The sequence below is a fragment of the Homalodisca vitripennis genome, chromosome 3 (assembly GCF_021130785.1).
Source record: "Homalodisca vitripennis isolate AUS2020 chromosome 3, UT_GWSS_2.1, whole genome shotgun sequence".
Classification (NCBI taxonomy): domain Eukaryota; kingdom Metazoa; phylum Arthropoda; class Insecta; order Hemiptera; family Cicadellidae; genus Homalodisca; species Homalodisca vitripennis.
Window position 1 is genome coordinate 208,161,375 of NC_060209.1, and position 24,613 is coordinate 208,185,987.

Here is a 24,613-nt window from a genome sequence, read left to right on the forward strand (position 1 = left end):
GTACTTTACTCCGATGACCTCTCGTTCACAGGTGAGGAGGATCAAGTGGAGAAGGACTGCACGAAGATCGGGTCTGACAGCCTCAGACCCCGCGGTGACGGACGGCAACGGTTAACATTTACAGATCATCCTTCGTGAGACAGTATAAAAGCCTAGACTGATGAAACTTTCTCTATAACTGCCTCTTCAGAGAAAGTCTGCAAATCATTATTAGAATAGAGATAGAGGTTTGAACTAAACCATTTAATGAGTTACATACATGTAAAAATTATAGTTTATTAAATAATAATATGTGGCTTAAGAAACACATCATCATCTAGTCTGATCTAGCCTTTGTGGAAATGAAGTTTCATGTAAAACCTCAAGCATGTTACTCAAATAGTTCTCGAGCCAGAGCTCATGGAGAAACATACACCATAATCAAATTAGATTGTTCCTATTTTAAAATGAAAGGAAGGTTTCCTATTTTTGTTTACTTTTAAAATGAAGTTTCACACAAAATTTGAAGTCTATTGCTGAATTAGTTGTCAAGATATCCCCTTGAGTAATAGAATTCGATTATGCTCTGCGACAGAAAATGCACCCCCCTTGGATGAACATGCACCATACAACACAACATCATCATCACTCATTATGGAACTCGATCTTACCTATTTAGAAATAAGGTTCGAAAAAACATTTGTTATTTATTGCTCCTTTTGTAACGATATCCGTCTGATTGAGACATCGCTTTGAGGTAACTTTCCAGAATACAGAAAAACCCACGAGAACTGTCATAGTTTAAAGTAGGAAATTTAGGTAATTTTGTAATCAGGCACAAATAAAAATGGCTCAAGATAAAAATGAAAATTTATATTCAAGTTCAAGTTCAAGTTCAAATTATCTTTATTCAGGAATAACATGCAATACATTTTTCTATTGTTCCCATGCAACTCATAGGTACTATATTTACATATACATATATTTATTATATATGTGAGTTATAATTTCAGGAAGTTACATTTTTATTCATTATCATCTAAGAACATTAATTATACTTTTTAATAAGTATAGTTTACAAACATGACAAGTCTTTTAGTAGTTTTTTCTTAACGAAATTCAATATTATTATAATTAAACACGTCAGTGCCACCAGTTATTTTCAAATACTTACTGTATCTTTTACATACAATTATCTTCAATCACAATGTGTCCAAAAATTATTTGTTAACTCCTACCACTTCTTGTAGAATAATTAAAACATTTAATTTATATTCATCCTGTCTTTAGAAATGGACTCTAAAAAAATTCAAATGAAACCCTGTAAAAGCTCTAAGGCGCACGAAACCCTGCGTAGTACAGTTCGAGGACTTTAGCTGAGCGCGTGACCTTGAGTTGTGGTGATAGGCGGGAAGGGTGGCGGGGTAGCATTATGCGCTGCGTCCCGAAAACATTTCCTATGACTCATGGGTAAAACCCTCCTTTCAGGAATCGTATTGGCCCAAATAACTCATCACACACGCTACAATCAGTCTGTTTTTTGACAGTGCTGATTGTGGTGGAATAAAATAACATAATACCAAATAATAGCAATAATACAACTTAACCTGGTTTTTCAGTTTTTATTGTGTTTTTTAAATTAACGTATTTGTCAATACTAATCTGCAAACCGAAATCGTGAGTTTAAAGTCGTTAAAGAGATTGTTGTGCCTTCATCTCAGCGGCTAGCACGTAAACGCAACCCGCCACACAGATAGCGTTTATTGTTGAAAGGGTAGTATTTGGGCCTTACGAGCACAGCTAAATTCCTCCAACTGTAGTAGCTTGGCAATTTCAGCGATAATCTCAGCCATGGCTTTTGAACTGAATATAGTCCTCAAGACCTCTTTCGTAATCAAAATAAGTAAAAATACTAAATCTTTTGGGAGGGAAAGCAGTGAATTACTCCATTAATGTCATCTCTTCAATGTCATTAGAGCTGTGAAGGACGATTAGGAAACGATGAGGCTGTTGGCGGATACGAACATGTTAATGTCAGACATTTGTAATCATGTAATCACACGCAAACCAGCGATTCTTGACACGGCAAGGAGGCCTGTCTTACATCTGCCGCCGTAACTTCCTACACGTCGTCTCGTAGGTGGTCTTCCATTTTTACAGCAGATTGCACTCTGAATGTCAAGTATAACTGGTGACAACGTCTCGCAAGAACAACTGGAGGCTGTTGGCGGATACGAACATGTTAATGTCAGACATTTGTAATCATGTAATCACACGCAAACCATCGATTCTTGCCACGGCAAGGAGGCCTGTCTTACATCTGCCGCCGTAACTTCCTACACGTCGTCTCGTAGGTGGTCTTCCATTTTTACAGCAGATTGCACTCTGAATGTCAAGTATAACTGGTGACAACGTCTCGCAAGAACAACTGGAGGCTGTTGGCGGATACGAACATGTTAATGTCAGACATTTGTAATCATGTAATCACACGCAAACCATCGATTCTTGCCACGGCAAGGAGGCCTGTCTTACATCTGCCGCCGTAACTTCCTACACGTCGTCTCGTAGGTGGTCTTCCATTTTTACAGCAGATTGCACTCTGAATGTCAAGTATAACTGGTGACATCTTCTCAAGAACAACTTTTTCAACTCAGAAAGCTCTAAGTTTTCTTTTCTCGAGGATCAAACATTATTACATTATTGCTCTTTTTATTTCTGCTGGAAGAGTATTAAAGAAGTGGGATCTTGTGGGAATGTATGTCATGTTCAGAGAGTGTTAGGCGATGTCTGAGAGTGCGCAAGTCACCACCTCGCCTTGTAGGGCATCTGTGACAATCCCACACTGACGGAAGATCAAGTTATTTGGTCGAAATTACTAACCCGAAGATGAAAAATAAGGTCAAGGTAAGGATATTGAGGGAGAGGAATCCCCTCTGCACGAATCAAATGAAGATACCTCTTTAATGGCTCGAACAGCTCTTTTTGCACCAAAAATACTTTTAAGCCATGTCGAGCATACAACATGGTGAGACACATGATTCTTGTATGTTATATTTCAACAGTTGCTAATTATTATTTTCTTGTTATGAAATTAAAATTAATCTAACTACGTTAAAATTGCATATCGATACGCTATAAGATTACATTTATTTAAAGCAAATTAAAATATTTTGGAAAACAGGTGACGACAATAGATTATACGAGAAAGTTTGCATGATTGGACCATAACAGATCTCTGAAAATTAGTTGTTCACATCCAGCATGCAGTAATCTCTATATCGTGTTCGAGAGATGAATGTTTGCACGATTGGACCATTACAGATGCCTGAAAATTAGTTGTTCACATCCAGCATGCAGTAATCTCTATGTCGTGTTCGAGAGATGAATGTTTGCACGATTGGACCATTACAGATGTCTGAAAATTAGTTGTCCACATCCGGCATGCAGTAATCTCTATGTCGTGTTCGAGAGATGAATGTTTGCACGATTGGACCATTACAGATGCCTGAAAATTAGTTGTTCACATCCAGCATGAAGTAATCTCTATGTCGTGTTCGAGAGATGAATGTTTGCACGATTGGACCATTACAGATATCTGACAATTAGTTGTTCACATCCGGCATGCAGTAATCTCTATGTCGTGTTCGAGAGACGTAAGTTTGCATGATTGGACCATTACAGATGCCTGACAATTAGTTGTTCACATCCGGCATGCAGTAATCTCTACGTTGTATTCGAGAGATGAATGTTTGCACGATTGAACCATTACAGATGCCTGAAAATTAGTTGTTCACATCCAGCATGCAGTAATCTCTATATCGTGTTCGAGAAACGTAAGTTTGCACAATTGGACCATTACAGATGTCTGAAAATTAGTTGTTCTCATCCGGCATGCAGTAATCTCTATGTCGTGTTCGAGAGATGAATGTTTGCACGATTGGACCATTACAGATATCTGACAATTAGTTGTTCACATCCGGCATGCAGTAATCTCTATGTCGTGTTCGAGAGACGTAAGTTTGCATGATTGGACCATTACAGATGACTGACAATTAGTTGTTCACATCCGGCATGCAGTAATCTCTACGTTGTATTCGAGAGATGAATGTTTGCACGATTGAACCATTACAGATGCCTGAAAATTAGTTGTTCACATCCGGCATGCAGTAATCTCTATATCGTGTTCGAGAAACGTAAGTTTGCACAATTGGACCATTACAGATGTCTGAAAATTAGTTGTTCACATCCAGCATGCAGTAATCTCTATATCGTGTTCGAGAAACGTAAGTTTGCACAATTGGACCATTACAGATGTCTGAAAATTAGTTGTTCACATCCGGCATGCAGTAATCTCTATGTCGTGTTCGAGAGATGAATGTTTGCACGATTGGACCATTACGGATGCCTGAAAATTAGTTGTTCACATCCAGCATGCAGTAATCTCTATGTCGTGTTCGAGAGACGAAAGTTTGCATGATTGGACCATTACAGATCTCTGACAATTAGTTGTTAACATCCGGCATGCAGTAATCTCTACGTTGTATTCGAAAGACGAAAGTTTGCATGATTGGACCATTACAGATCTCTGACAATTAGTTGTTAACATCCGGCATGCAGTAATCTCTACGTTGTATTCGAGAGACGAAAGTTTGCATGATTACAGATGTCTGACAATTAGTTGTTCTCATCCGGCATGCAGTAATCTCTATGTCGTGTTCGAGAGATGAATGTTTGCACAATTGGACCATTACAGATGTCTGAAAATTAGTTGTTCACATCCAGCATGCAGTAATCTCTATATCGTGTTCGAGAAACGTAAGTTTGCACGATTGGACCGTTACGGATGTCTGAAAATTAGTTGTTCACATCCGGCATGCAGTAATCTCTATGTCGTGTTCGAGAGATGAATGTTTGCACGATTGGATCATTACAGATGTCTGAAAATTAGTTGTTCACATCCAGCATGCAGTAATCATTATATCGTGTTCGAGAGATGAATGTTTGCACGATTGGACCATTACGGATGTCTGAAAATTAGTTGTTCACATCCGGCATGCAGTAATCTCTATGTCGTCTTCGAGAGATGAATGTTTGCACGATTGGACCATTACGGATGTCTGAAAATTAGTTGTTCACATCCAGCATGCAGTAATCTCTATGTCGTGTTCGAGAGATGAATGTTTGCACGATTGGACCATTACGGATGTCTGAAAATTAGTTGTTCACATCCGGCATGCAGTAATCTCTATGTTGTATTCGAGAGACGAAAGTTTGCACAATTGGACCATTACAGATGTCTGACAATTAGTTGTTCTCATCCGGCATGCAGTAATCTCTATGTCGTGTTCGAGAGATGAATGTTTGCACGATTGGACCATTACAGATGCCTGAAAATTAGTTGTTCACATCCAGCATGCAGTAATCTCTATGTCGTGTTCGAGAGACGAAAGTTTGCATGATTGGACCATTACAGATCTCTGACAATTAGTTGTTAACATCCGGCATGCAGTAATCTCTACGTTGTATTCGAAAGACGAAAGTTTGCATGATTGGACCATTACAGATCTCTGACAATTAGTTGTTAACATCCGGCATGCAGTAATCTCTACGTTGTATTCGAGAGACGAAAGTTTGCATGATTACAGATGTCTGACAATTAGTTGTTCTCATCCGGCATGCAGTAATCTCTATGTCGTGTTCGAGAGATGAATGTTTGCACAATTGGACCATTACAGATGTCTGAAAATTAGTTGTTCACATCCAGCATGCAGTAATCTCTATATCGTGTTCGAGAAACGTAAGTTTGCACGATTGGACCGTTACGGATGTCTGAAAATTAGTTGTTCACATCCGGCATGCAGTAATCTCTATGTCGTGTTCGAGAGATGAATGTTTGCACGATTGGATCATTACAGATGTCTGAAAATTAGTTGTTCACATCCAGCATGCAGTAATCATTATATCGTGTTCGAGAGATGAATGTTTGCACGATTGGACCATTACGGATGTCTGAAAATTAGTTGTTCACATCCAGCATGCAGTAATCTCTATGTCGTGTTCGAGAGATGAATGTTTGCACAATTGGACCATTACAGATGTCTGAAAATTAGTTGTTCACATCCGGCATGCAGTAATCTCTATGTCGTGTTCGAGAGATGAATGTTTGCACGATTGGACCATTACGGATGCCTGAAAATTAGTTGTTCACATCCAGCATGCAGTAATCTCTATGTCGTGTTCGAGAGACGAAAGTTTGCATGATTGGACCATTACAGATCTCTGACAATTAGTTGTTAACATCCGGCATGCAGTAATCTCTACGTTGTATTCGAAAGACGAAAGTTTGCATGATTGGACCATTACAGATCTCTGACAATTAGTTGTTCACATCCGACATGCAGTAATCCCTACGTTGTGTTCGAGATACGAAGGTTTGCATGATTGGACCATTACAGATGTCTGACAATTAGTTGTTCACATCCGACATGCAGTAATCCCTACGTTGTATTCGAGAGACGAAAGTTTGCATGATTGGACCATTACAGATGTCTGACAATTAGTTGTTCACATCCGGCATGCAGTAATCCCTACGTTGTGTTCGAGATACGAAGGTTTGCATGATTGGACCATTAAAGATGTCCGACAATTAGTTGTTCACATCCAGCATGCAGTAACCTCTATATCGTGTTCGAGAGACGTAAGTTTGCACGATTGGACCATTACAGATGTCTGTTCACATCCGGCATGCAGTAACCTCTACGTTGTATTCGAGAGACGAAAGTTTGCATGATTGGACCATTACAGATGTCTGACAATTAGTTGTTCACATCCGACATGCAGTAATCCCTACGTTGTGTTCGAGATACGAAGGTTTGCATGATTGGACCATTACAGATGTCTGAAAATTAGTTGTTCACATCTGGCATGCGGTAATCTCTATGTCGTGATCGAGAGACGTAAGTTTGCATGATTGGACCGTTACAGATGTCTGACAATTAGTTGTTCACATCTGGCAACAGTCTCATCAACAACGCCCCCTCAACTGACCTTTCTTATCTCTGTAATCAGTTGAGATCGGTAGTAAACACTTTTTAGACACTAAGACTATTGAAACTTTCTGTATTTTCTCTTACAAACTTATATATATATTTATATATATATATATATATATATATATATATATATTATATATATATGTAAGTTTAAGAGAAAATATGATACGAAAATATAAATTTTTACTTACGGACTTAAATAAATACCTGTATGCTTTAGTTTGGTTTTATTAAGTGCATGTTTTTAGTTATCATGTATTGTTGTATCACAACAACGTGGTTGTTGTGGTTCCTGACTTATGCATGTCACAACGCTCTGGTATGATTTGTTTATTTTAGCTTTGATTTTAGTTGTTTGTTTAGTTATCCACCTGAGGAGGAGATAAGAATGCACATTTCGAAACGTGGTGTTATTGATATGTTGTATCACTGACTATGGCAAATTTCTAGAAAAATCTTGTTTTTCACATATCCGCTACTTTACAGGAACTAAGATTATGTTTCATTATTTGTGATGATAATCTGTAGAATGTTGGCGTGATGTGTCGCCACCGATACGAGCAATGAAGAAGCTGCTGTACTACAGAACTCGAACAGCCTACAAGTTAAAACTTCCAGAACAAACATTTCCAACAGTCGTCTTTAATTCCTCTCGAAATATGTACACATATGTGAAACATTTAACGAGCAATACATTATTTACTATTCGCAGTGGTTTGCTGAGAATTCTTCGATGGAAAAGCATTATTCGTTAAAAAAGGTATAGAACTTAAAACTCATTTATTTCCAGCCTGGTTCAAATACTTAATCTTTTATTAAAATAATTTATAATTAGTATTATTTCTTTCCTACACTAACTAAATGTCAGGTGGTGATTACAGTACAGCACATCACCATTAACGCTTCCAAATTTCATCACATTACCGTGCTGTTGAATAACCGAAGTAAAATATTTCTCATAACAAAACAGGTTGGCTCAGACAGGTTTCGGGGACTGACCCCTACCCGTCACAAGACTTGACTTCATTTCCAGGCCACTTTCTATTCCAAATTTTCTGCCCTTATGTTATCTTCGGGGATTCTATTTCTGTTGTTTTATTCATCAGCGCACGATTTGTTGTCACCAGTTCATCATACTGACTCTTCGACATGAACCTTCTTGTAGTTTCTGTGTCCAGCCATAGATTGCGCCAGATAATGTTCTATCTCCCAGAGCTTTTCTCCGAAGTATGGATCTGACGACACGGTCTGACAGTTACGATCGAGGGAGATAAATATCAAGGATTCTCCTGAGGACGATCTTGTCATGTTACGGCCACCGGGATAGGAAGAGTCGGCCATGACATCTGCTTGAGTGATTTAATACATCCTAGAGTTGCTAGTAAATACTGGACTACCGATTGTGCAATGTTTCATTTGGTCGGTGATCTCATACGTGAGAAGACATGAGTGTTTGTACAATATCATATTATAATATTGCGAGAACAATGTCATATTTCTCAGAACTCGCTGACTACTCGCGAATATGACTGTAGTATAAATAAGGATTTTATGGTATCTCAGACGGGTATCCATCAATACACGGACCTAGTTTGTGTAACTTACTTACACGTTACATGCAAAAATAAAACTACACTTTCTAAATGCATTTCTTTAATAATTATTTTCACCATTTTGCAAACTAGTTGTGCTACAAGGCTCTACCACTATTTTGTGTCAACTTATCGCACCACTTCCCGAAACGTTTTCAACAAATACTTTGAAGATTATTCAAAACGGTTTATGTGCCGGAAACATTCATTACAACTATAAGGGTTTTACACGACAATATGTAAGTGCAACAGAAACCACGCATGTGTAAGAGACGACAGTTCATTTTTCTCAATTCCTTAATTCCTTGCAGCTCTTTGAAATACTTAATTGAATCTTTTTGGAATAAATTAGTGTTGTAAGTAGGGTGTCCCGTTATTTTACTATGTAACCTTAACCTAAATTATGCATTGGTACACGATTACTAGTAAAATCTTTAAAAACCTACAACATAGAACGCTTAATACCGACTGGATATGAAACTGGAGAAGTTGTTTTAATTCCTCGGATTCCTTTAATCGCTATAGACTTTCCTTTCCAATTTAAGCGGCTGTAATTTACTGTGAAACTGTCTTTTTAATTGACAATTAATAAGTCACAGAGTTAAACATTCAATGTTGCAGGATTAGATTTAAGCGTTCATTTTTTTTTTCATATGGAAAACTGTATGTTTCCCTCTCACAGGTAACTTATACGAATAACTTATTTGTGCTGTCCAACAAAAAACTGCTGTAAATATTGTGTATAAAGATATTTTGTAGATATTATTAGTAGGAATATCTAATGTTAGATAAACTAATATAAATTGATCTAATTTCATAATATCATTTGGTTGGTAAGGCGATGGGTTATAATTAGCTTGATTGGTAAAATTATATTATTTTGAGATTTTATGGGAAGATTTAAAAAAATCAACGATTGTTGTTGAGAATTTAAATATGTAAAAAAAATTAAAAATGTATTGAACCCGTGCAAGGCCGGAACGAGTCGCTAGTACATTATAGTTGGTAACAACTATTTGTAGATTTGAAAATAATTCTTATTACAAAAATAGTTTCCCAGTATTGAACAAGTTCATTTCGAGTACCGTACTACCAATTACTTCGTAGTACAAATACTAATAAATAAATTATTACCAACAAAATGTTCTTCATGTCTTCCGCTTCTTCTGTTGGCTGAATAAGAATAAGAGATCAGAATAAAATCACTCCTCAATCGTACTGAAACTGGGAAGAATACAGACGTGACAAATGCAGCGGAACTTCCAGGCAGGATGGCCAGGCAAGCGGTCAATATTAAACTGGTCCACGAGCCGAGACTGCTCTCACAGTCACGGTCAAGGTCAATGTTATAGTTGCGCTGGTGGTGCGGTAGCGGTCACGTGCACTTGAGTAACCGTGAACATTAAACTGGTCCACGAGCCGAGATTCCTCTCACAGTCACGGTCAAGGTCAATGTTACAGTTGCACTGGTGGTACGGTAGCGGTCACGTGCACTTGAATAACCGTGAACATTAAACTGGTCCACGAGCCGAGATTGCTCTCACAGTCACGGTCAAAGTCAATATTCTGATTGCGCTGGTGGTACGGTAGCGGTCGCGTGCACTTGAGTAACCGTGAACATTAAACTGGTCCACGAGACGACATTGCTCTTATAGTCACGGTCAAGTCAATGTTCAGGATTCGCTGGTGGTGCGGTAGCGGTCGCGTGCACTTGAGTAACCGTGAATCACTCACAGTCACTGTCAAGCTCAATGTTCTGGTTGCGCAGGTGGTACGGTAGCGGTCGCGTGCACTTGAGTAACCGTCAATCACTCACAGTCACTGTCAAGCTCAATGTTCTGGTTGCGCAGGTGGTACGGTAGCGGTCGCGTGCACTTGAGTAACCGTGAATCACTCACAGTCACTGTCAAGCTCAATGTTCTGGTTGCGCAGGTGGTACGGTAGCGGTCGCGTGCACTTGAGTAACCGTGAATCACTCCCAGTCACTGTCAAGCTCAATGTTCTGGTTGCGCAGGTGGTACGGTAGCGGTCGCGTGCACTTGAGTAACCGTGAATCACTCACAGTCACTGTCAAGCTCAATGTTCTGGTTGCGCAGGTGGTACGGTAGCGGTCGCGTGCACTTGAGTAACCGTGAACATAAAATTGGTCACTCACAGTCACTGTCAAGTCAATGTTCTGGTTGCGCTGGTGGTACGGTAGCGGTCGCGAGCACTTGAGTAACCGTGAACATAAAATTGGTACACGAGACGAGATTGCTGTTATAGTCACGGTCAAGTCAATGTTCAGGTTGCGCTGGTGGTACGGTAGCGGTCGCGTGCACTTGAGTAACCGTGTACCTTAACTGGTCCACGAGACGAGATTGCTCTTATAGTCACGGTCAAGTCAATGTTCAGGTTGCGCTGGTGGTGCGGTAGCGGTCGCGTGCACTTGAGTAACCGTGAATCACTCACAGTCACGGTCAAGCTCAATGTTCTGGTTGCGCAGGTGGTACGGTAGCGGTCACGTGCACTTGAGTAACCGTGAACATTAAACTGGTCCACGAGGCGAAATTACTCTCACAGTCACGGCCATGGTCAATGTTCTGGTTGCGCTGGTAGTACGGTAGCGGTCGCGTGCACCTGAGTAACCGTGAAAATAAAATTGGTCCACGAGACGAGATTGCTGTTATAGTCACGGTCAAGTCAATGTTCAGGTTGCGCTGGTGGTACGGTAGCGGTCGCGTGCACTTGAGTAACCGTGTACCTTAAACTGGTCCACGAGACGAGATTGCTCTTATAGTCACGGTCAAGTCAATGTTCAGGTTGCGCTGGTGGTGCGCTGGTGGTGCGGTAGCGGTCGCGTGCACTTGAGTAACCGTGAATCACTCACAGTCACGGTCAAGCTCAATGTTCTGGTTGCGCTGGTGGTACGGTAGCGGTCGCGTGCACTTGAGTAACCATGAACATTAAACTGGTCCACGAGCCGAAATTACTCTCACAGTCACGGTGAAGGTCAATGTTCTGGTTGCGCGGTTGGTGCTGTAGCGGTCGCGTGCACTTGAGTAACCGTGTACCTTAAACTGGTCCACGAGCCGAAATTACTCTCACAGTCACGGTGAAGGTCAATGTTCTGGTTGCGCGGTTGGTGCTGTAGCGGTCGCGTGCACTTGAGTAACCGTGTACCTTAAACTGGTCCACGAGCCGAAATTACTCTCACAGTCACGGTGAAGGTCAATGTTCTGGTTGCGCGGTTGGTGCTGTAGCGGTCGCGTGCACTTGAGTAACCGTGTACCTTAAACTGCTCCACGAGCCGAAATGCTCTTACAGTCACGGTCAAGCTCAATGTTCTAGTTGCGTTGGTAGTACGGTAGCAGTCGCGTGCACTTGAGTAACCGTGAACATTAAACTGGTCCACGAGTCGTGATTGCTCTCACAGTCACGGTCAAGGTCATTGTTCTGGTTTAGCTGGTCTGCTCGACTTTCCGCCTCAGAACAGGTCGGGCCCATTAACTACTGCTTTTTATGCATAGGATTTGACTTTCTTTCGCATACATATGCCATTATCTTTTGATTAATGCCAACCGATTTAACCAGTTAATAAACATTTGTGAATCCTAGTAAATAAGTTTATTAAATTAATGCCGAAGAACAAATATGCTGATTCACCGATATCGCATGAGAGTCGTTGAACGTTTAAGGATGATAAATATTGTTTTATTTACAATAAATTCCAAGTTACATTAATGTACATTTAGGCTGACGGCGGTCTCTTCGAACACACTTTTACAGTTTCAGTGAGTAGGTGTAGCAACCGCTTGACCTCAGGCGACGCTCGGGTCAGCGTTTTACCACCTCACATAGTCTTAGCCATTCTATAGACGTCCTTGTCATCCAGACAGACCAGATGTAAAGTTAATTATTGTACTAACAGGTACGTGAAGGCTGGCAGCAGTTTCTTAGAACACAATTTTACAGTTTCAGTGAGGAGGTGTAGCAACCACTTGACCTCAGGCGATGCTCGGGCCAGCGTTTCACCACCTCACATAGTCTTAGCCATTCCATAGACGACGTCCTTGTCATCCAGAAAGACCAGGTGTAAATTTAATGATTGTATTTACAGGTACGTGCAGGCTGGCAGCAGTCTCTTGGAACACAATTTTACAGCAACCGCTTGACCTCAGGCGACGCTCGGGCCAGCGTTTCACCACCTCACATAGTCTTAGCCATTCTATAGACGACGTCCTTGTCATCCAGAAAGACCAGGTGTAAATTTAATGATTGTATTTACAGGTACGTGCAGGCTGGCAGCAGTCTCTTGGAACACAATTTTACAGCAACCGCTTGACCTCAGGCGACGCTCGGGCCAGCGTTTCACCACCTCACATAGTCTTAGCCATTCTATAGACGACGTCCTTGTCATCCAGAAAGACCAGGTGTAAATTTAATGATTGTATTTACAGGTACGTGCAGGCTGGCAGCAATCTCTTGGAACACAATTTTACAGCAACCGCTTGACCTCAGGCGACGCTCGGGCCAGCGTTTCACCACCTCACATAGTCTTAGCCATTCCATAGACGACGTCCTTGTCATCCAGAAAGACCAGGTGTAAATTTAATGATTGTATTTACAGGTACGTGCAGGCTGGCAGCAGTCTCTTGGAACACAATTTTACAGCAACCGCTTGACCTCAGGCGACGCTCGGGCCAGCGTTTCACCACCTCACATAGTCTTAGCCATTCCATAGACGACGTCCTTGTCATCCATACAGACCAGGTGTAAAGTTAATTATTGTACTTACAGGTACGTGCAGGCTGGCAGCGGTCGAGCGGAGTACAGTTTCACGGTTCCTATGAGGGGGTGCGGCAGCCGCCCGTCCTCCGGCCAGTGTTCCTCCGGCTCTTGTGGTCTCGGCCACGCTATGGACAACGTACTTGTCATCCAGACAGACGAGTTCGTTCAGGTACTAGAATCTTAGAATCTGCATGAAAACTGCAATATAATGGTGTCATATTTACTCATAACAATTAAACCGCATTACCAACATGGATGAATAACATTTCTATAGATACTTCGTGGTATTCAAAACTTTTTAGTACATGGCAGTATTTCTAGGTACCATCCTAAAATATGAATTAAATGGTGTGTTTAGCATCACGATGTTTGTGCGAAGTGCCAAAAATTAAAGGATTTTAACTGGTCAAAAGTAAACACTTTTGTCTCGCATGTTGATGAATAGTAGTTTAGTTGCATGTAGTGGAAGGTAACTCGACAGATCGGTACAATCAGTGACACATGGCTGCAACTCCAATTTGAGTTGTGTTATTATCTATTGAGTGCAAACTTCACGCATACAAAATGTACTGAAACTCTTGAACCGGGGTTTGTGCCGAATCGAGTAAAAAGCACTATGTGCTAGACACCCTATATCACAGATTCCAGAATTGGAGGGCAACGTGACCAGGCAACAATACGTAGACATATTACATTTTTTCATTTACATAAGCTATGGCTCGCATAGTGACCCTAACCGTTTGCCGACTCATTGTTACGCTAAACACCCTACATCTATATCACAGATTCCAGAATTGGAAGACAACGTGACCACGCAAACAATACAAGGCATGGCAAAGATGTAGCACCATCACGTTTGACCATCAGAAATCTGCCTGTAAGATAGCTCACTAGCCACTTCAGCAAGGGATCAGAAATTCTATAAGCTTCCGGTTTAGCAATCAAGATTGAGATGTTAACCTTGTCAAAGGCCTTTGCAAAGTCCAGGTAGGCACAGTCAACAGGACACGAATCAGTGAAAGATGAATTAATGAACTCCTGAATTTTGAGAAGGTTTGTAGTAGTGGAGCGCCCCCGCATAAAGCCACGTTGCTCCTTGATGATATATTTGCTGAGGTTGAAGTACAGAAATTCATGAACAATACTTTCAAATACCTTGGCGAGAGTTGATTGGATCACTATAGGCCTATAGTTTCTTGAATTGGATTTGTCTCCTTGTTTGAAAATAGGGACGACAAAACTCTGCTTTAAAGATGACGGGAAAATGCCTACTGCTAATAAGGTTTTGAATAAAATGGCAAGATGAAGAGCAAGTATTGGGGCACAGATCTTGAGCACAATTGGTGGTATGTCATCGGGACCAGTCCCTTTCTTGATGTCGAGTGCTTGAAGTTTGTTAGATATATCAACAGCAGACACAGTGCAGTTAGGAAGAGAATGATTCAGCCCATAATCAAAGTCAGGTATAGGGATAACAGCAGCATTAAAAACAGAAGAAAAGAATTGAACGAAAAGTTCACATTTAGTAGAGGGATCAGTAGCTTCGGTCGAATCAAGATGCAATTTCTTAGGAATGTTCGGAGTACGTCGCAAACCGCCAACATGAGCCCAAAAAGATTTCATGTTATTTGGTAACGATTCTTCAATTTTGTTAATGTAATTCAGGTGACACTCACGGGCCATTCCGCTGCATACATTCCTCAGTTCCTGTAAACGTTGATAGTAGAATTGTGATAAGGTAGCTTTATACTTCTTGTGTAGAATCTTCTTCTTGATGGTTAAATGCTTCCAAATTCTGGAGAACCATACAGGAAAATGGGAGACGCCAACTTTTTTGATGGGAGTGTTTGCCTTGACGATTTCACCAAGTTGACTACAAAAATTGTCGAAAGAGGATTCCGCCTTAGCATCATTACATGTAGGATAGGCCAAATTATGGAGTTGAGTGGCAACTGCCTCCAAGTTACACCTCCTAAAACAAAAAATTAACTTTGAACTTGGTGAACGAGAGGGATGACTTAGTTCAAAGGAAAACCCAAGAGCAGGATGATGTCTGCCCTCAGCAAGTAATGTATCATCAGCAGTAGTGACCACCATCGAAGATAATGAGGAGTATATACGGTCAAGGTAGACACCCCAAAAGTTCTGTATATGGTTCTTTTGATAAAGCTTGTGTGTCGCTGCCAGATCAAAAATATAACGTGAGGAATCATCAACATCAGGACCACTGGGATTGAGCCAGTCTACATTAGGCAGGTTAAATCACCCAGTAGTATTACATGATCATGGGTCTTACTCGAGGGCAGAACATCATCAAAGGCATCACAGAATGCTAAATAGACTGTAGAGAGTTGGCTAGGAGGAATATAGACATAAGCTATAAGTAATCGTGAGTTATGGAGATTGCAAGAGACGAAGATACATTCGCTACTAGAATATGTTGTGTTGTGGTGTTTGTGACTATGAATATTGTCACGAATGGCAATGAATGTACCACCCCCACAAACCTTACTACTTGAGAGTTGGGTTCTGTCACATATAAAGACGGTGAATCCATTTAAATTAAGTTCAGAGTCATTCACATCTGGTCAGAGATTTGTTTTATAAGGTTATGAAGTCATAATAACATGTAGCAATAGATTTAGATAACAAATTAAGTTTACTTTTCAAGCCATTAACATTTTGGTAGTAACCAATGAATAACTGAGGTGGACCGTTGAATTTTAGACGTTTTTTAGAGTCTTGACAATAGCAGGTACATTGTTTCTATACTTAATTGTGAGATTCTCCTCTCCACGAGAAGTGCGATCCTCAAGTTCAGTCTTCAGGCTTTTGAGATAATCCAGTTCACGAGGAGTTCTGTCTCTTGACAGTTTCACAGGACCAAATTGGGGATCAATAGGCCTACCCACAGCCAAATCGGGGAAAAATTAGACAGGATTTGGCGGACATCAAGCTCACTCCTCAAAATTACCTTTAGTGGTCTTACTTTGTCAACAACTTTTTTGCCAACACGAAAGGTCTTTATGCCATCAGGAGTGAAGCTGGATAAGCAAGGAGTGAGTAGCTTGGTGACGAGATCCAAATCATGGATCCGAATATATATATATATATATATATATATATATATATATATATATATCTAGACGAAATCTAAATAGATGACAGTTGACACAAGTGAGAGACGATGTTAATTGACAGCAACACTGGTGAAAAAATACTGCTGATTTATTTAGTTAGTCGTTTAAATTGATTATTCGTGTAACAAACAGACACATTAATGACTTACTGTTACGTAAGACAAGCACTAAGAGTCAGGATGTGAGTAATCCCAGAAATGTACAGTATATTTCAAGAGCACTAAGTTCAATTTATATTACTTGTACACTATATTTTAAATGTTGTTACATTTCTAATTAAAATATGATAACTATTCTTGCAATTTACACTAGCCTAACATACAAACAGCTACGTAGACTAAAAATTTTTACATATTAAAGTCATGAAACGAAATGCACGGACAACCATTCACCGCAATTTTTCACATGATGTATCCTGTATTCTGTAGTTCAGTTTTAATGATTAGTGTTTAGTGTATAGTTTTTATTAAGTGCATGTTTTTAGAGTTAGTGAAGTTGACAAACAACATGGTAGTGGTGATTCCTGACTTAGGCGTGCCACAACGCTTTGGTATGATTTGCTTATTTTAACCTAGTTTGTATTATTATGTATTAGGTTTGTTATTTACCTGGAGAAGAGATCAGATTGCAGATCTCAAAACGTAGTGTTACTGATTTCTTGTTTCACTGAACGATGGAAAATGTCAGGAAAAATCCTGTTTCCTTCACAATCCTTCCATCATCAAAAATAACCTTCAAACAAAGAGCAGGAGGTGCTGGAAGTAATATGTAAGCTTCAAAATAACAAATCGCCTGGCATAGACAACATACATAGCTATGTGTTGAAAATAATATCACTAAAAATCAAACAGATTATAACACATTATTTTTAATAAAAGTATATATGAAGGGGAATTTCCCGTCCGTTTAAAGACTGCAGTTGTGATTTCTCTTTTTAAACGTGGAAGCAAGAAACTAACCAACTGTTACAGACCTATATCGTTGTTATCTGTGCTCTCTAAGGTATTTGAGAAGCTGGTAGTGAATTTTGTAACGCAAATTTCTTATCTCAGCAAAAATCAGTTTGGCTTTAGAGAAAAGATACTTACTTAATTTTTTTGGAATATGTTTATAATGGGTTAAATCAGAGCAAAAAGTGCGCTGCAATTTTTTTACACACGCTTTTGACACGGTAGACCATAAAATATTATTGGATAAACTATGGGTGGCAGGAGTGCGAGGTTTGTCTCATAAATGGTTTAAAGTTATTTACAGCAAACAATGTGTTATAATTGGAAAAAAGTATAGCGCCACCGAAACAGTAAAACATGATGTACCCCAAGCATCCGGTTTGGGGCTGATATTGTTTTTTTATATACGAATGTTTTATGTATGGGTAACTTTAATGGAAGATTGCCCGCCTTTGTGGACGATACAGCATTGACATATGTGGATACAAGTTTATCTATAATATATGAACAAATTACAAATGATTTAAAGTTTGAACTATTGGTTCAATAAAAACTGTATTATGATTCTACACGAAAAACCGAAGTATGTGATTTTTAATTTGAAGAATGTGCAAGAGTTTGAACAAAAAGTGTACTATCACGATATTTAATGCACAAATATTAGAAAATATAGATGAATGGAAATTGATAAAATTGAAAATATAAAATATTTAGGACTGACAATTGATTCAAAAATATAATGGAAGGGGCATATTAAGAATCTCACAGTAGAATTATACAGAAGTGTGCTATCTTTTTACTTATTACAAACTTTATGCCCTTTTAAAGTTTTCATGCATTTGTTGGATCGAATCTGAACTATGGGGTTGCAAAAGTTGGAGAGGTTCATATGTCACAACTTTGTATTCACTCACTATCCTGCAACAGTCCTTCATCCTAATTCTGCCCAAAGTCCATAGAACTGAGTCTTTTGTTGTTAATCTTAATATTCTTCCCTTAAGAAATTTGTACATTTACAAAGTATTAAACATATTTTATGTCAGAAGTACGATAAATGTACATGGGGAAAATAGTAGGTACTTTTTTAGAAACTTATTTCCAAACCCAAATTTTAAACGTTTTAATTTAATTTTACTTACAATACAACAACAAGGTACGTTTTCGAGTTTCCAAAAAATGTGTTTATTTACTTTAAGTAACGCTGAGGGTTTTATAAAAACAATAGGGCAGTTTTCGTATTCTTGCAGTATTCTTAAGTCTTCTCATTTACTTTATAGGGTACATTTGTCAGAAAAAGTCCACTTTTTTCTACTGATTATTAGTATTTGTTTGTTTTTTGCGTAACAGAGGTTGTTTTTTATAAACTAAAAAGTTATTTGATTTAAATATTAAAGTACATAATATTTATTGACTGACGCAACCCATGGAAGACGGACAATGTCAAAATTTCAAAATCAAAATTCAATACGACTGCTTCATCAAAACGCACAATCTGCCACAAACAAATTAGATGAAGTTCAACTCATGTGTGAGGATCTACAGACAGACGTACTTGTAGTTACTGAAAATGGCTTCAACAGCAAAAACATTGATCGTTGCAAAATCCCAAATTTCAAGCTGGCGAACTCATATTGTAGACAACTATCCAAAGGAGGAGGAGTCGTAATTTTCGTGAGACAAAATTCCAACTTTGGCACTTTTTCAGTTAGGGAAACAATTGAAAAAGATTTTGAAGCAGTCGGAATCAAACTTCACACAAACAAGTCAAAATTGATTGTCATCGGAATTTACAGGTCACCCAGCGGAAACGAAGAAAATTTTTTTTCCAAATTCGAAACCGTGCTGACTGACCTGACAAACCAAAAACAGGATTATGTCCTCATGGGTGATTTCAACATTGACGCGCTGGACAAAAATCACCCATCCACAACACGGTTTATCGATTTGTTAAGGTCTTTTGGCCTTGCGTTGTCAGTCAAAACACCAACGCGAGTGACGGCAACAACACAGACAGCAATTGACAACGTCATCACTAACCTTTCAGGTGTCGCGGTATCCGTGGTAAACACAGCCATCTCAGACCACTACGGCCAAGAGGCTGTAATTAGTGGCGAAAAAATAGAAAGGGAGCCCAAAACTACTAAAACTATAAGAGACATAAGGCCAGGTAACATTGCTCTCCTCAACGCTTCCCTTTCCAAAGAAAATTGGGATTTCTTAAATCTACCACAGTCAGTAGAGCAGCACTTTAAATGGTTCTCCAAAAATTTTAATTACCATCTAAATTTATGCTGTCCTACTAAAACAATCAAAGTTTGCCCGAGAAAGGGAAACAACAAATGGATCACAAAAGGAACATTGGTATCGAGAGAAAAACTTAAATTTTTCTCCGAAATTCAAAAAACTACTTCAAACCAGGATTTCAAAATTTTTTTTCGGAATTACAAAAGAATTTACAGATGAGTGATCCAAGTTGCGAAAGCATATGATGTCTCTAAATCAATCATCTCGTCAAAAAATGTTTCTAAAACTGTTTGGGGCATCATAAACAATAAAAATGAATCACAGACCCAAATAAAAATCAAAATAGGGGATAGGCTTGTAGAGGATGCGACTGAGGCTGCGAACGAGTTTAACAGATTTTTCGCGTCTGTTGCTGGTGAGCAAGGTCCTTGTCCATCTCCTCCGCAAGTAAACCCCACGCGAAGACAGAGCCCAGTGTCATCATTGGCTTTGGGTCCTGTAGTTGAGGATGAGCTCGAAAGAATTATTCAACAGCTCCCGGCAAAAAAATCAAACTATATTAATTTAATGTCTGTGTGGCTCATTAAAAGGTGCTCAAAGCATATTGTGAGTCCATTATCCCAATTAGTCGATCATTCTTTTCAACAAGGAGTTTTTCCCTCGCTCCTTAAAATCGCGAAAGTAACTCCAATTTTTAAAAAAGATGATCCCAGCTCAACCAATAATTATAGGCCTGTCTCAATTTTGCCCGCATTGAGCAAAATTTTTGAAAAACTCTTTTTAACTAGAATGCTACAGTTTTTAAACAACCATAACCTGCTTTCTGAACACCAATTTGGTTTCAGGAGAGGGAAATCGACTACAGACGCCGTTGTGAGTCTTGTCGAAATGGTTGTAGAGGGGTTAGAAAGTCGAGACTCCACATTAAGTGTGTTTCTCGACTTATCTAAGGCATTTGACTGTGTTGACCACTCGAAATTGCTCGACAAACTTGAATCTCATGGCATCAGAGGCGTGCCGCTCCAATGGATTACCTCATTTTTAGGCCACAGAACACAAATCGTCCAAATCTCAAACAAATTCTCTGAACCGATTCAGCTGAGCTATGGTGTCCCTCGGGGATCAATACTCAGTCCGATTCTTTTCCTCATCTATGTCAATGACATGGAGTCATCACTACTGCATGGAAGACTTGTGCAGTACGCTGATGACACGACACTTTGTTTCACCAACAAATCAAAAACTATTCTGGAACAGCAAATCTTTCTTGACACCAACAATTGTGTCCAACACTTCAACAGCCTCAACCTCAAAGCAAATTCTTCAAAATCAAATTTCTTGACTTTCGCGTTGCGATCAGGAAACTCCAATGACGGGCCAGCCGTTTTATTGGATGACTTTTTTCTGGAGGAAGTCGACTGTTCAAAATTCCTCGGAATATTCCTGGATCGGGGATTGACTTGGAATTATCACATTGATCATGTTTGCTCAATACTGGCCTCGGGCATCTATGTATTGAGGTCTTTAGCCAAATACTGCCCCATTCAGGTACTGATGACGGCTTATTATGGCTTGATCTACCCCCACCTCACCTACGGTTTGGTGCTGTGGGGAGCCAGCGCAAACTATCATTTTTTCAGGGCATTCAAATTGCAGAAGCAAGCGATTCGCATAATCGCACAGTTAAGGTTCAGAGAAACATGCAAGGAAGCTTTTAAAAAACTGCAACTGTTGACTCTGCCGTGTCTCTACATCCTAGAGACAATCTTTTTTTGTATGTCTAAATGTGCCATGACACGTGGCCGAGACATACATTCGTATGGGACAAGAGGCAGAGATACCTACCGAACTGGAAGTCACAGGACGGGGGTTTACGAACAATTGCCTTCGCAGGTAGGAGTTCGTTTTCTCAACAAGTTGCCAAATTCAATCAAAAACGCCACAACGCCCAAGGCGTTAAAAGCTCGTTTAAAACGCTTTTTAGCGTCTCAAGCATTTTATAGTGCTGACGAGTTTATGGCATTCGACTGGGTGACCGCACAATTGGAACACTGACTACCAGCGTTGGAAAATGGGAAAATTGGCATGAGTGAATGTGGTGCGACTGAAATTTCTGTATGTTTGACTGGTCTCAATGTGGAGTGATTGGTCTAAATTATAGAAAAATGACTATTGCTATACATTGTTGTAATGTTCTGGCAAAATAAAAATGATTTGATTTGATTTATAATATTTCCATTAGTTAAAAGTTGATAAATATCTGAGTTGAAAGTAAGAAATCTTTGATTTACTTGAAGATAGTTCTAGCGTATATTACAAAAGTGTACAGAAATACGTTTTAATGTATTTTTATTAATAAATATTGTTACAATAATTTTATGAAGCAACTTTTAGTTCCGAGTAGCCACTTGGATATTTATTTTTGTATGTGAAAGTTTATCCCAAACGGGCCTTTGTTCTCAGAGGATATTACTAATTATTTAATAATTTATTTTATTTTTATTATTTATTTTACATACTTTTACTATTTAAAACATAATATTTTTAATTTAAATAAAGAAAGTTTATTTTTATAAATACTATGTAATGTATGTACAAAATATGAGTGTGAAATAAATTTCATTTTGAATTTGGATTTGCTTTATACTCAAAATAAAACGGATGACTCGAATTCTGTTCGGGAATTTTTGTTATAAGTCCCATTTCTCATTTACTATAAATACATAGTATAATTATTAAAGTAGCTGTTTGTGTTGGTCTGTTTGTGCATCGATATTTTTTATACTACTCGACTGATTTAACAGTCGGTTCCGTTAAGAACGAGGACTGGTTTCTAGGTATGATACATTAATATTTTAATCACAGAAAGTAGAGATGTTTGTATAGTGTACAAATTGCTATTTTTGAGCGCTGTAATTGTTAATGCTGGCTGAAACTTACGACTTATAATAGTGATTGATGGACAACAATTTGATAAATGGGACATAGTCTTGTGCAGCCCTGACGACAGTTTGCAAAAATATCAGAGTTGCATAGATCTCATGAGAGCTTAAAGTATCCTTTGATGCGCGTTCGGGGGGGGGGGTGGATATTCTATTAATGTTTGTCAGGTGAACCAGCCGAGTAGAACATCTAATTATCCATCTATCTAACTATCAATCAATTTGTCCATCTGTCCATCCATCCATCCATCCATCGATCCAACCATCTATCTATCTAAATACATACATATATATATATATATATATATATATATATATATATATATATATATACCAAGACCGGAGTAAACTAAAATAGCCATAAGGACTAACTAATGCTGGTCCTGTTATCATGATCGTGGCAACATAGCAAATTCAACATTAGCTTAGGAAATATAATTCATTAGAACCAGAAGTATTCATACACGTACAAAGCCTACTATATTGCTTGCGAAGATATGGATAACTGCTAGTTTATAATAAGACAATGGAAAATACACATCAGAAAACGTTTTTGACGATGCACCTATATTGAGTACCTTGTACCCGTATAATACGTAATGTACAAATAAAGAACTATTATTGACTAATGACTGACTTACATGATTCAAACGAGGATATTTTGATGTATCAAAAATGTCTACCCCTCTACAAAAAATATAATTGAATGAGTGAATATTGTGTATTTTCTATAAGCACTCACTCTTGTGACACCATATTTTAAAGTTCTTGCTAAGGAGAATGAATTGTGAAAATAACATATTCATAAGATGACTACGTCCAGCATAGCGTCCAATTCAAGTTGGAATGTAATTTTTGTTCAAAAGACACCCATTTTAGACAGAGTAGTCACATATTGTGTTTCCTGGGATCATTGGTTTTGTCTCTTAATTTCAGCTATTACTCGGTGGGTCAAACCCAAAGTTTTGAAGATCTCTTACAACTACGTTCCTAGAGAAGCGTAATTTTGAAATCCATCAGTTGTGTTCTCAGTAGGTTTCATATTTGGTTGCATATTTCTGATAGGAAGTTTGAAAATACTGAAGCTTTCAAAAGTGAAGATGGGAGAGACTTTGCACACCACAAACCGGTTAAGTTATTTAGTGATGACTCCGAGTTACAGTTTCAGCAATGTTCCTTTTTTCTTTTTTGACCCAAATAGAGAACAGTTTTGTAAAATAAGTTAATTACAATTCCTGAGAGAAGTCTCTAATCCAGTTTCTATAAAAATGGAAGTAAGTATGCCACAATACCTTTACTAAAGAATTGTTCTGGTTGTCTACAGGAAGTTTGGGACCTGGCCAGACGGATATCCTGTCCCACCAGTTCCAACCTGAACCAGAAGACCGTGTACTTCCAGCCAATCACTGTGGACATGCTGGAAGTGGTGTCAGTCCCCTCAGCCCTCGGCACGATAGACTGCTGGATGGACATACAGCGAGGCACATACCCCAGAGTCAGTATCCTCACAATAATACAGTGCTTTCATAGTGAATGTTGTAGTGCCGTAAGTTTTCTCCACACAATATAATAACAATAAATCGCTGAATGTGTTGCTAAACATTAATCTCGAGAACTGCTGGAAGAGGTTCAGTCCCCTAAGCTCTCGGCAACATAGGACCGCTGGATGGACATACAGCGAGGCACATACACCAGAGTCAGTATCCTCACAATAATACAGTGCTTTCGTAGGGAATGTTGCAGTCTCATCAGTTTACTCCATACAATATAATAAAAACAAATCACTAAATGTGTTGCCAAACGTTAATCTTGAGCACAGCTGGAGTAATCCGGCTAATTCTTTTTGTAAAAATATAATATATATCTAATAATAATATATGTAGATTATAATATATTACATTACATCATAATCTATATAATATATTTTATGTTGCTGAAGGAAAA

General features: G+C 38.9%; 1 protein-coding gene across 4 annotated transcripts in view; it reads left to right on the plus strand.

The window, feature by feature from the left end:
- The window catches only part of LOC124358070 (mucin-2-like), a 67,559-nt gene that overhangs the window by 22,919 nt on the left and 20,027 nt on the right, over nucleotides 1-24,613 (plus strand). For all 4 annotated transcript variants that reach the window (XM_046810363.1, XM_046810365.1, XM_046810366.1 and 1 more), the window contains exons 2-3: nucleotides 13,403-13,562; nucleotides 23,994-24,164. In XM_046810363.1, coding sequence (XP_046666319.1) covers nucleotides 13,403-13,562; nucleotides 23,994-24,164 — 331 coding nt within the window. The remainder of the gene's footprint in view (nucleotides 1-13,402; nucleotides 13,563-23,993; nucleotides 24,165-24,613) is intronic.